Source organism: Ranitomeya imitator, chromosome 8, assembly GCF_032444005.1.
Source record: "Ranitomeya imitator isolate aRanImi1 chromosome 8, aRanImi1.pri, whole genome shotgun sequence".
Lineage (NCBI taxonomy): Eukaryota > Metazoa > Chordata > Amphibia > Anura > Dendrobatidae > Ranitomeya > Ranitomeya imitator.
In genome coordinates, this window is record NC_091289.1 from 81,768,989 (window position 1) to 81,781,876 (window position 12,888).

Sequence of the window (12,888 nt, forward strand, 5' to 3'; positions counted from 1 at the left end):
GCCACCATAGACTATAAGATGGAGGCCATTCACAAAGCTCAGGAGAAGGAGAGGGAGGCCATTCACAGAGCCGAGGACAGAGCTCAGGAGATGACATTGCTGGAGAGGCAGATCGCTTTGGAAGCAGCTAGAAGCTCCAGACAGACTCTAACCCCAGCACCCACCATGAGGGAACTCCCCAGAGTGTCCCGCAAAGACTTCAAGCCCTTTAATGAGGCTGCAGGCGACATTGAGAGCTTCTTCCTGGACTTTGAGCATCAGTGTCGATTTAATGGAAGTCCCGGAAAGGGACCGAGTCTGACATCTGGTGGGGCTCTTAGAGGGTGGAGCTGCCGCAGCCTATAGAGCTATGGACCCTCAGGGGAACTGTGAGTATGCTGAGATTAAACGGACTATTCTAGAACATTATGCTGTTACCCCAGACACTTACAGGACTCAGTTCCGTACTTTAGCCTGTGATGAGGAAGTGTCTTTCAAGATGTATGCCCACAGACTCAAACAGATATGTCATCGCTGGCTGGAGGCAGATGAGGCCTTAACCTGGGAGACCTTCCTCCAGGTTATCCTAAAAGAGCAGTTTTACTTCAAGTGCCCTGCTGAGATCCGGGAATGGGTGCGTGAGAGGAGACCAGCCACTGTGGAGGAAGCTGCAGCTCTAGCTGATGAGGCTCTCACCATCAAGCCTCAGTGGAGGGTTCTGTTGGAGGATGGTGAGAGGCCTACCAGCTCCACAACACCGGTGGCCCCCTGTTCTTCTGTCCCCATTGTTCCCCGTTCCTCTAAGCCACCCTCATGCTGATACCCGTGTAAATGTGCCTCCAGTTGCTTCTACTGCGTTTTCTGGAATACGACGAGGAGAGGAAGTAGCAGAGCGCAGGTGTTATGGTTGTGGGCATCTGGGGCATCTGCAGGCCTCATGCCCAGCCAGCTCATGGAGAAGTCGTCCTCAAACCCCTACAGCACCTTCAGGTGGGAGCCGGCCTCCAGGTTCCCTTACCCCTCGCCCAAGAGGACGCCTTGGATGGAGTGAGACCCAGCAGAGATACTATCGATGTGGACAGCCGGGGCATCTGCAAGCCTCCTGCCCAGCTGTTCAAATGACGATTAATCCTGTACCCAGTCGTATTTTTAATTATGTACACCCAAGTGCCATGGAGGACGACGTGTCACCACTACGTGAGGACTGGCCTAGTGCCTCACCCACCCATGTTGCACCACTAGGAGTTTATGGTGTGCGACCCGCAGCTATGACGACTTCTGCTCATCGAGGTAAGCACTTGCAGGAGGTCATGCTGGAGGGACAGAGACTTATTGGATTTTGTGACTCAGGGGCTTTCCTCACACTGGCTGATCCCCGAGTGGTTCGGCCGGAGGCAATCCATCGAGGACCTGGGATTGTCATTGAACTGGCTGGTGGACAATGGAGGACTATTCCCACAGCCACTGTGGATCTGAACTTTGGTTTTGGGGTCAGGCGATGTGTGGTTGGGGTGATGGGTGGTCTGCCTGCAGATGTTCTCCTGGGCAATGATGTGGGAGAGCTACGATGCCAATTCGTGGCTGCATGAAGCCACATGTAAGTTACGCTCTGCCTGTGTGTACTTAACCAGCGACCTGTAGAGGTCCCTGGTACGTACACAAATTGGGAGGGGAAGGGATTGTCATGATATGTACTTTTGCCCTGTCCTGTATTTGAATAATATGCCATTTGACATATGTAACTGTTCTCTGGTTTCTATTAGCTGTAATTTATGTATTTTCTTGGCTGGGAGTTCACCTGTAACAATGTCTCCCCAATACTTGCAGCCCTAAGCTCTAATGTAATTAAGCTTTGTCAACATCACTAGTGGAGGAATAGCCATTCTTCCTCACAGCAGGTGGCTAGTCAAATGTACATATTACATAGACTGCCTGGAGCCCACCAGTCTAGAATCTTCTGGTGGACCCAACCATTGAATAGAAGGTGTAACCCCTACCCCTTCATGGGCGGATCCCAGGAGCTCAGACAATCCATTCTTATTTTGAGATCAGATGTGAGTTGATCCTTGAAGGAGAAGGAGTGGGGATTCTTAGCTGAGGCAAGACCCCACGCCCATCTAGGACTGTGGAAGCGAACGGAGCGAGACTTGAGCTGAGGACATATCTCGTCGTTCGTGAGATTGTTTTGGGATCCCTTGGACTAATTGTGGACTATTGCTTTGTTACCTGGCACAAGGATTATCGGGAGGTGCCCCCGAACCTGTTCCATTGGACTAATTGTGGACTCTGTAGATCTACCTGCATGTGTTGTTCCAGCGTTCTTGATAATAAATCTGTTGAATCATCCCTCGGCCTGTTGTCCCTTCTTGCTCTGCCGTACACCCCGGCACAACTTGTATTCCGATAAGTGTGGTAAGTGGGGGTGTCCCGGGTGAGGAGATAATTCTTGACAGAGAAAGAAAGCAGGTTGTGGTCCGAGAGCAGGAGAGTGGAGTTAGTAAAGTCGTGCAGCAATCCGGGACGGGAGAAAACCAGGTCCAGATTAACCCTGTCCTCATGCGTAGGAGAATTAGTAAACTGTGAGAGGCCGAATGAAAAAGTTCGAGAAAGAAGATGAGGCAGATTGGGAGAGGGGATCATTGATGGGGATGTTAAAGTCTCCCATGATCAGGGTGGGGATGTCACAGGATAGAAAGTGAGTAATCCAGGTGGCAAAGTGGTCTAGAAACAGGTGGGAGGAGCCTGGAGGGCGATAAACAACCGCCACCCACAAGGAGAAGGGCTTAACGGGGGTTCTTTACTGTAAGAGCAGTGAGACTATGGAACTCTCTGCCGTATGATGTTGTAATGAGTGATTCATTACTTAAATTTAAGAGGGGATTGGATACCTTTCTTGAAAAGTATAATGTTGCAGGGTATATATACTAGATTCCTTGATGGGTCGTTGATCCAGGGAACTAGTCTGATTGCCGTATGTGGAGTCGGGAAGGAATTTTTTTTCCCAAAGTTGAGCTTACTATTTGCCACATGGGTTTTTTTGCCTTCCTCTGGATCAACCTGTTAGGGCATGTTAGGTTAGGCTATGGGTTGAACTAGATGGACTTAAAGTCTTCCTTCAACCTTAATAACTATGTTACTATGTTAAGGAGTCTGACGGCGTGGACTTCAAAGGAAGGAAATCTAAGTGAGGGAACTGGGGGGGATGACCTGGAAAGCACACTGTAATGAAAGGAGTAAACCAACACCTCCACCCTGTCTGTTCTCAGGTCTTGTGGTATGTGAAAATTTCAGCCCACCAAACGAGAGAGCGGCAGCGGCGGTGGTGTCTGAATGCTGGATCCAGGTTTCTGTAATAGCCAGAATGTTAAAGGAATTAGAGAGGAAAAGATAGTGAATGTAAGTTAGTTTGTTACACACAGACCGTGCATTCCAGAGAGCACAGTGGAAAGCAATAAGAGAAGGCATGCATTGAATGTTAATAAGATTAGCAGGGTTTCTATATGTAGCTGGAGCAGAGTAATGTATGCTGGTGGAGGGAGGTCCAGGGTTTGGGGACATGTCACCTGCAACTAGTAGGAGAAAAAACAAAGAGCAGGTGGTGGGATGATTTGTATGAACGTTTTGAGTGCTGCATGGCGGTAGTGGCTGGTTTGGAGTGGGTAAGAAATATAAGTAGAGCCTCAGTTATTCTTGGGAAAGGGGAGAAGGGAGGCGTGGATATAGGTATAAATGGCCCCTTCATCACATTGCTCACATAAAAAATACACAGTTCTACTTACCTTCACTTTGCTACCTCACAGTGGCGTCCTGTTCTGTTGCCAGTAAGGAGGGGTCCTAGACCGGGCCCCATACACCAGTAAGAGCAGCAATGAGCTGATGTCCTGCATCCTGGTATACATGGCTACCATCCCCATCCTGGTGTGCATGGCCAACGTCATCCTGGTATACATGGCCATCATCCTCATCCTGGTATACATGGCCCCATCCATCAACCTGGTATAAATGGCCCCTTCATTCCCATCCTGAAATCCAGGCCCCCATCCCCATCCTGGTATACATGGCCTTCATCACGTTGCACACATAAAAAAATAAACAATTCTACTTACCTTTCCTCCGCTCCCTCGCAGCGGCATCCTGTTCTGATGCCAGCAGTTGATTTCAGTGTCTAACCGCACACATCGTCACTGCCATGTGCCCTCACACGCTGAGGTCAGCTTCCAGAGTACTCACTGCTCTCCACACCTGGGATTATGGGCATGGAGAGCAGTGAATATTCATTTTCTTGAATAGCGGACACAATGTTAGCTACACCCTCCAGGCGATCATGTGTGCCTGCAATTAGAGAATAAATATTAACTTCTGTCCACTCCCATGGATGTGGAGGGCAGTGAATATTCATAATCTTTAATAGCAGGCACATGTGATTGCACAGCTGCTGCATGAAACTGGTGGCAGCGGCTAACACTGTGCCTGCTATTAAACTGCTTCAGTGCACAGAGGTGGGTGGGACTATGGGCATGGGGAGCAGTAAATATTAATTTTCTTTTAACAGCGGGTACTGTGTTAGCTGCAGCAGCCGGCTCCTACTTCCTCGTGACGCACTGCTCCGCTGCTGCTAGCTCCCCACCCATCCACAGCCATAGTGGACATACAGTGGGGCAAAAAAGTATTTAGTCAGTCAGCAATAGTGCAAGTTCCACCACTTAAAGATGAGAGGCGTCTGTAATTTACATCATAGGTAGACCTCAACTATGGGAGACAAACTGAGAAAAAAAAATCCAGAAAATCACATTGTCTGTTTTTTTATCATTTTATTTGCATATTATGGTGGAAAATAAGTATTTGGTCAGAAACAAAATTTCATCTCAATACTTTGTAATATATCCTTTGTTGGCAATGACAGAGGTCAAACGTTTTCTGTAAGTCTTCACAAGGTTGCCACACACTGTTGTTGGTATGTTGGCCCATTCCTCCATGCAGATCTCCTCTAGAGCAGTGATGTTTTTGGCTTTTCGCTTGGCAACACGGACTTTCAACTCCCTCCAAAGGTTTTCTATAGGGTTGAGATCTGGAGACTGGCTAGGCCACTCCAGGACCTTGAAATGCTTCTTACGAAGCCACTCCTTCGTTGCCCTGGCGGTGTGCTTTGGATCATTGTCATGTTGAAAGACCCAGCCACGTTTCATCTTCAATGCCCTTGCTGATGGAAGGAGGTTTGCACTCAAAATCTCACGATACATGGCCCCATTCATTCTTTCATGTACCCGGATCAGTCGTCCTGGCCCCTTTGCAGAGAAACAGCCCCAAAGCATGATGTTTCCGCCACCATGCTTTACAGTAGGTATGGTGTTTGATGGATGCAACTCAGTATTCTTTTTCCTCCAAACACGACAAGTTGTGTTTCTACCAAACAGTTCCAGTTTGGTTTCATCAGACTATAGGACATTCTCCCAAAACTCCTCTGGATCATCCAAATGCTCTCTAGCAAACTTCAGACGGGCCCAGACATGTACTGGCTTAAGCAGTGGGACACGTCTGGCACTGCAGGATCTGAGTCCATGGTGGTGTAGTGTGTTACTTATGGTAGGCCTTGTTACATTGGTCCCAGCTCTCTGCAGTTCATTCACTAGGTCCCCCTGCGTGGTTCTGGGATTTTTGCTCACCGTTCTTGTGATCATTCTGACCCCACGGGGTGGGATTTTGCGTGGAGCCCCAGATCGAGGGAGATTATCAGTGGTCTTGTATGTCTTCCATTTTCTAATTATTGCTCCCACTGTTGATTTCTTCACTCCAAGCTGGTTGGCTATTGCAGATTCAGTCTTCCCAGCCTGGTGCAGGGCTACAATTTTGTTTCTGGTGTCCTTTGACAGCTCTTTGGTCTTCACCATAGTGGAGTTTGGAGTCAGACTGTTTGAGGGTGTGCACAGGTGTCTTTTTATACTGATAACAAGTTTAAACAGGTGCCATTACTACAGGTAATGAGTGGAGGAAAGAGGAGACTCTTAAAGAGGAAGTTACAGGTCTGTGAGAGCCAGAAATCTTGATTGTTTGTTTCTGACCAAATACTTATTTTCTACCATAATATGCAAATAAATTGTTAAAAAAACAGACAATGTGATTTTCTGGATTTTTTTTTCTCAGTTTGTCTCCCATAGTTGAGGTTTACCTATGATGTAAATTACAGACGCCTCTCATCTTTTTAAGTGGTGGAACTTGCACTATTGCTGACTGACTAAATACTTTTTTGCCCCACTGTATATGTATAAGGTACATCTGGACTGTAAGACACCCACACACACACTTTCCTCACAAATTTTGGAGGAAAAAATGCATCTTATAGTCCAAAAAATCCGGTGTATAACTCAGTGTTATATGTACTGAGGAGCCCTTTTTTAAAAGCTGTTATGGTGTCTTCCATTACTACCTCTTGTGGTCAAGTATTCCTCAGTCTGTCTAACTGTAAAGAACCCTTTCCTATTTAGCTGCCAGAATCATCTTTCTTCTACCCGTATTGAGTGAACCCTGGTTCTTGGTATGGTTTTTAGAAGAAATAAGTCATGTGCCTATCTTTTGTGTTGCCCACAGTATTTATACATATAAGGCTGGGGTCATACACAATGTATAAAAAAAAATCTGTCCGATTTTGTCTGCTGAGAATCCCACAAATGTTCTCCATATAGTGATCCGTATGTAATACGAGGATGCGATTTTTTTTTTTCTCAGAAAACGATCCGTGTCATCCATATCTCATCCGTGTGGCGAGATTTTCTCGCACACTTACAAAATGAGCAAATGAAGGATCCCTGGCCTGAAAATCATTAGAAATTAATGTTGGACCCCATTTATTGGCTCAATAACAAGTCCCCTCCTCCTTGCTTTGCTTTAGAGTTTTTGCTAGTGTATTTTGTGAGCTGATTTGTCTGCAACATGTCATATAGGGTAACCTTTAACCACACTGAGCAGGTGCTTTTACACTGGGTTTTGTCCTAGGGTTTTTGGGCACCTTACCCAGTGATTGTAAATCCGAGGAGGTGGAGAAGAATGTGGGTCCATCCACTTATGAGGCAACGGATGACTAAAGGGCATTTTCAGCGTCTCTACACTTCACTCCGCAGACATCCAGACAAATTTTTACCAATATACTCAGATGAGCCTGGCGACATTTGATATTCTACTTGAGACTCTGTGCCCTGGTTTCACCTATAAGGACACCTTGATGCGCAAGTCTATTTCGGCAGAGGAGCGGCTTCTACTTACTTTACGGTATGTCAAAAAAATGTATGTTGCGTATATGTTTGATGTATTTTCTAAACATAATTTTTACTGGCCTGTCCTATGCGTCACTACATCTGGAGTTCCTAATAGGCAAATCAACAATTTCAGGCATTGTTAGGGCTGCGTGCTCACAAATTTGGTCACAATTGCATGAATCTGTCATGCCTGAGCCAAAACAACAAGACTGGCTGCGTATTACCCGTGGGTTTGAGGAGATGTGCCAGTTTCCTAACTGTATTAGGGCCCTGGATGGGAAGCACATCCGTGTATGTAAGCCGCCCAACTCTGGCTCCCAATATTTTAATTATAAAGAATACTTTTCGGTAGTGCTGTTGGCCCTGGTCGACAGCGCATACATGTTTCGAATTGTTGATATTGGGGCCTATGGTCGAACAGGAGACTCCCAAGTGTTCCATACTTCTATTATAGGTCGTCGTATGCGCATTAATCAGTTGGACCTCCCACCCCCACGTCAGCTACCACGGTCTAATCTTGAAGCTGTCCCTTATGTAATGGTTGGTGATGAGGCCTTCCAATTAACTAGGAATCGCATGAGGCCCTATCCGCGAAGAACCCTGGACCACCAGCGTCGAATCTTTAATTTCTGCCTTTCCTGTGCACGACGCCTGGTGGAGTGTGCCTTTGGCATTAGGAGTGCAAAATGGCGTGTTCTACAGTCTGCAATTCAATTAAGTGAAGAAAATGTGAATCAAGTTATCAAAGCATGTGTTGTTCTTCACAACTTCATAAGTATTCACGACTGTAGTACAAATGCTGTTGATGATGTTGAGGATTCAAATAATGTCCTGGCTACTTCACATGGACATCATGCACGTCGTCCGCCCTCTGGACTGAAAGTGCGGGATGTCTTTTCTAACTATTTTGTATCTCCAGAGGGATCTACTCTGTGGCAAGAGAATACAGTGTCCATTTTATAATTTTGTTTGGTTATGTGTGTAAATTAAAATGATGCTACCTTTTCAAAATTGTGATTTTTTTTAAAAAATGTGTTTACTTTTTTCAGATATATAGATGATGTTTATATCAATTTAGTGAACACACTCTTAACTAACTCAGTTTATTGACATAATGTTTATATGTCACAATGACCATTTTTAAAACATGGAAGTTATGGGCACTATTATCAGCCCTCAAACAATATTTTTTTTCACATAATGAAATATAAAAAGCAACAAAAAACATAACCTTAAAAATAAATAAAAACTAAATTATAGATTTATGTATGAATGTGGATGAGATGGCGGTGCAGTAGCTTGAGTGTTTTAGCTACTTTGTGTGCCTAATTGACCATGAGCCTGAGTGGTGCCTGAGGCTGCATGATAGGGCATGGAAGGGACTGGGTGTGGGACATGCTGGTACTGTGCATTTTGGTTCTGCGGAAGATAATAAGCCTGAGTATTGGCAGTACCCATTTGTGGATACCCCTCAGAATGTCCATGTCAACCATACCCATGTAGTGACCACTCTCCTACACTGGGTATGGTCAAGTGGCCATACTGGTGATGTGAAGCTGATGGCATGAATTGTATATGTTGTGGCCGATGTTGTATTGTGCCTTCAGGTATTTGTAGTGAAGGACTGCATGTGGGAGCGGGTTCCTTATCAGATCTTGTGTTCTCCTCTGGTTGTGCAAGCCATTTGGAGAATGTTTTGCCTTGAAAGTTGCCATCTTTCAAGGTAAATCAACATGTGTCCAAATAGTACTTAGGGCACTTCATCAAAATGAGACAACAAAATCCCACATCAATAAATGTATGGGACAAATTAGAGATCTCACACAATATATTAAAATCAATATTTTTATTCAAGCCAAAAAGACAATAAACAATAAAAAAGCAAAATGCCAAGTTTTGCTTTTATATTGTTGTTTATTGTCTTTTTGGCTTGAATAAAAACATTGATTAAAAACATTGATTTTAATATATTGTGTGAGATCTCTAATTTGTCCCATACATTTATTGATGTGGGATTTTGTTGTCTCATCTTTCAAGGTAAGACCATATTGGAATGAGGTTATTGGGTGGGGTGCAAGCATCTAAAACTATTTGAAGTGCACCTCTGGCACGCAGCCTCACTTCTCTGGGGACTGGGCGGAGATAGCGTGCCAGACTCCGTGCTTACGCCTCTTCTCCGTCATCATTGGCAGTGCGGGACAGGTAGTTCAATACCCCAGTATCCATTTGCTATTTGGTTCCAGTGGTGGAAAGCTCCCTTCTGCGGCGCCCACGGTGTGAGACTACTGCAGGCTGTGGTGAGGTATCATTTGGGAGTGTTGGGCTGCTACTGTGCCCACGATCCTCCTGTTCTTCATTTGGCTCATGTCCCGCAGAAGGCCGTTATGGTGGTGGTTGTTGGTGACTTGATGACAGTTGTGATGATGGTCCAGCCTGTTCTTCCTCTTCACCAACTGGCTTGATGTGGACCTCCAAATCTGGACCAGTCTCCCGCTCAGTTAGGTTTGATTCTGTTCTGTTATATATATATATATATAAAGATTATTTCATACTGTAACACCACGTGACAAATGTGTGGTGTGCAGACTCAAGCACTTACGGAAGGAGATCAAGAACTGGAGCCAGAAAAATTTAACCGATCATAATAAATATATTTTCTCTTTTTGGGCCCCCTCTGACCCACTCCTGGCACGATTCTGTTGCTCTCTGCGGAACTGGTCACGGCAGCTCTGCCACCATCTCATGACATCAGACACTACAAAGTTAACCCAAAAAATTAGGATGGCAGAGCAACTATAGGCAAATGTAGGTTAAAGCCTAATATGACATGCTACTTGACAAGTGTAAAGTTTAAAACAGCCAGGCTAGCAAGCATAACATCACATATGTTTTTTTGTAATTGTTGCTTCCTTTTAAGCAACTTATTATTTTTTTTTTAATTAAGGGTAGTACTTACTCATTTCATGCTGCACCTGTGGTGTAGTTTCTTCATATGTAGCAAACATTTGCCAGCGTATACGCTTCCATGAGGGCACGGTCGGCATAATGTGCGTCACGTACATCCCTTATTTCGGGCCTCTCCTGCACCAAATCTATCAGAAGATCCACCTTAATTTGCCTTGACATCTTGCTGTACTCCATGGAGGCGTGCAGGTGGCTTGTTGTTGAGCTTCCCAGTCTATTTAGCATGTCAAAGCTTCCTGAATAATAGTTGAGGCAATTTCCTGTCACCTGGCCAATGCCTGAGAATTTCTCGCAAGTCACACGCATGGTCCGTGTGCTATGCGATTTTTTTTTTTTTTTTTTTTTTTCTCACCCCCATAGACTTGCATTGGCATTTCTCAACTGAGATACGCAGACAATCGCAGCAGGCTGCGATTTAACTCGCAAGTGTAATACGAATGAGAAAAAAAACAGATGATGGGAGCTGCCCCATAGATTAACAATGGACCGAGTGTTATGCGATTTTTTTTTTTTATCGCTTAACACTCATCTGTATTATGCTGTAGTGTGACCCCGGCCTAAATTAAATCTCCTCTGAGATGTTTTTTTCTATGCTAAATAAGCCCAAATATTTCAACCTCTCATCATATAAGAAGCCTTCCATCCCTTGTAATAATCTAGTTGCCGGCCTTTGACATGACTCCACACTGACTAGAAAAAGGGTAACAATATTTTCAACTTTTGACTTTCAGGCTCCATATCTCACCATCTATATTGCCATGTTTTTAACACTAAGGTTTGGACACGGCTTTAAAGAAGGCTACTACTTGCAATATAACGCATTTTTATTTTAAAGTACAAAATTAAAGGAATATTATAATTGAATAGTATGTTGCGTACAGTTTTGTATATTTTTAGATACAAAGGCTAAGTACATGTAAAGATTAAATACATATAATGATTAAGTACGTATACTACCTTCATCCGTCACCAAGAGGCTTTTAAACATCATCTGTCTGGAAAATCAGAGAAGCAACACCAAGACAGAGAACCCGTGGGAAATTCACAACACTGCACAGGTGTCCCCACTTATGCAGGTATCACACAACTCTGTACACGTGTACAGGTACCCCAGTATATGCTTCTGTCTTAGTCATGTTTCTCTGGTCTTATATAGTGATTTGTGCTGTGTAACTCTGTTTTCACCCTGTCCTTCAAGTGGCCAGCTTTCAAGATAGGATGAGACAAAAATACCAGACCACAAACCCATAGATACATAAAAAGCCCACAAGAGTTAGATAAAACCACCACAGAGGTTAAATAAACCCTAATGTTTTACAATAACAAACAAAAACATAGAACTGCTTGTGAACTGAAAGGGCTTCAGACAATAAGGAAACAGTTTTCAAGATTGTGTCACTGTGAGCATTGTCTGCAATTGTAAGACGAGAAATGCTGCTTTGTAATCGTCTAAATGCATTCTCTATATTTCAATATGGAAAATAGCCTTTTTGTATATTCACACTACAATAAACTCTTGGCTATTTTGAGCCAAACATTATTTATGCAAGGTACCATATCCTAAGAGGACAAAATAATGGAAGTGTACACTGTAAACAACAACACAAAGAAATGCATGCAAAAAGTATAGCAAAAATTACTATTATATATGTAGTTTTGTGTCACATGTTCTTCTAGGTCTTCATCTTGAGTAGATACCCCTATCGGCTTTGTCAATAACTGTAAAGGGGTCAATAATGCCACCAGACACATTTCTAATATATTGGTAGCAGTAGTAGTCTTTGTCATACAAAAATGGCTAGTGTTCATCAGCTGAGCCAAGTAAATCCATAGATTCTGTTTGGTTTTCAATAAAGCCTCATTTTCCATGGTTGGTCTCTCGGTTTTTGGTCTGAAGATCTCTTGGGTGGTGACAGAAGTTGAAAGAACCATGCACACGGTGGCTGCAACGATGCACCATTTCTAGATTATCTAATGGGGAAAATATATATATATATATATATATATATATATATATATATATTCGTATATACTCGAGTATAAGCCAAGATTTTCAGCCCAAATTTTTGGGCTGAAAGTGCCCCTCTCGGCTTATACTCGAGTCATGGTCGGCGGGTGAGGGGGAGAGAGGACTGTCGCATACTCACCTGCTCCTGGTGCTGTCTCTGCCTGTCCCATGGTCTTCGGGTGCTGAAGCTCTTCCCCTGTTCAGCGGTCACGTCGTACTGCTAATTAAAGTAATGAATATGGATCCCACTCCCATAGGGGTGGAGCCGCATATTCATTCCTGTAATGAGCGGTACCAGTGACCGCTGACAGAGGAAGAATCTGCAGTGCCTTCGGGCGGTGCTCCGTCTTCCCGTCCTCTTGCTGTGACTGTTCAGATCAGAGGGCGCGATGACGTATTGGGGTACGCGCTGTCCTCTGCCTGAAAAGTCACTGCTGAGAGACGGGACGCTGAGGAGCAGCGGGCAGCGACGAGAGGTATGTCATTTATTTTTATTTTTTATTGCAGCAGCATTATATGTGGCACAGCTTTATATGGAGCATCTATGGGGCAATAATGACCGGTATGGAACATTATATGTGGCACAGCTTTATATGGAGCATCTATGGGGCAATAATGAACGGTATGGAGCATTATATGTGGCACAGCTTTATATGGAGCATCTATGGGGCAATAATGAACGGTATG

At 44.3% G+C, this 12,888-nt stretch overlaps 1 protein-coding gene across 8 annotated transcripts in view; it reads left to right on the forward strand.

Moving 5' to 3' along the window:
• The window catches only part of CEBPG (CCAAT enhancer binding protein gamma), a 141,620-nt gene that overhangs the window by 98,042 nt on the left and 30,690 nt on the right, over positions 1-12,888 (forward strand). For 3 of the 8 annotated variants that reach the window (XM_069737134.1, XM_069737133.1, XM_069737135.1), the window contains one exon: positions 6,970-7,242. The exons of 4 other annotated variants lie outside the window; for them this stretch is intronic. Coding sequence is in view for 1 of the 4 variants with exons in the window: in XM_069737136.1 (XP_069593237.1) it covers positions 6,970-6,994 (25 nt within the window). In the remaining 3 variants the exon portion in view is untranslated. Of the gene's footprint in view, positions 1-6,969; positions 7,243-12,888 lie in introns of those variants that run through there. One more of the 8 variants, XM_069737136.1, reaches the window with a different exon arrangement.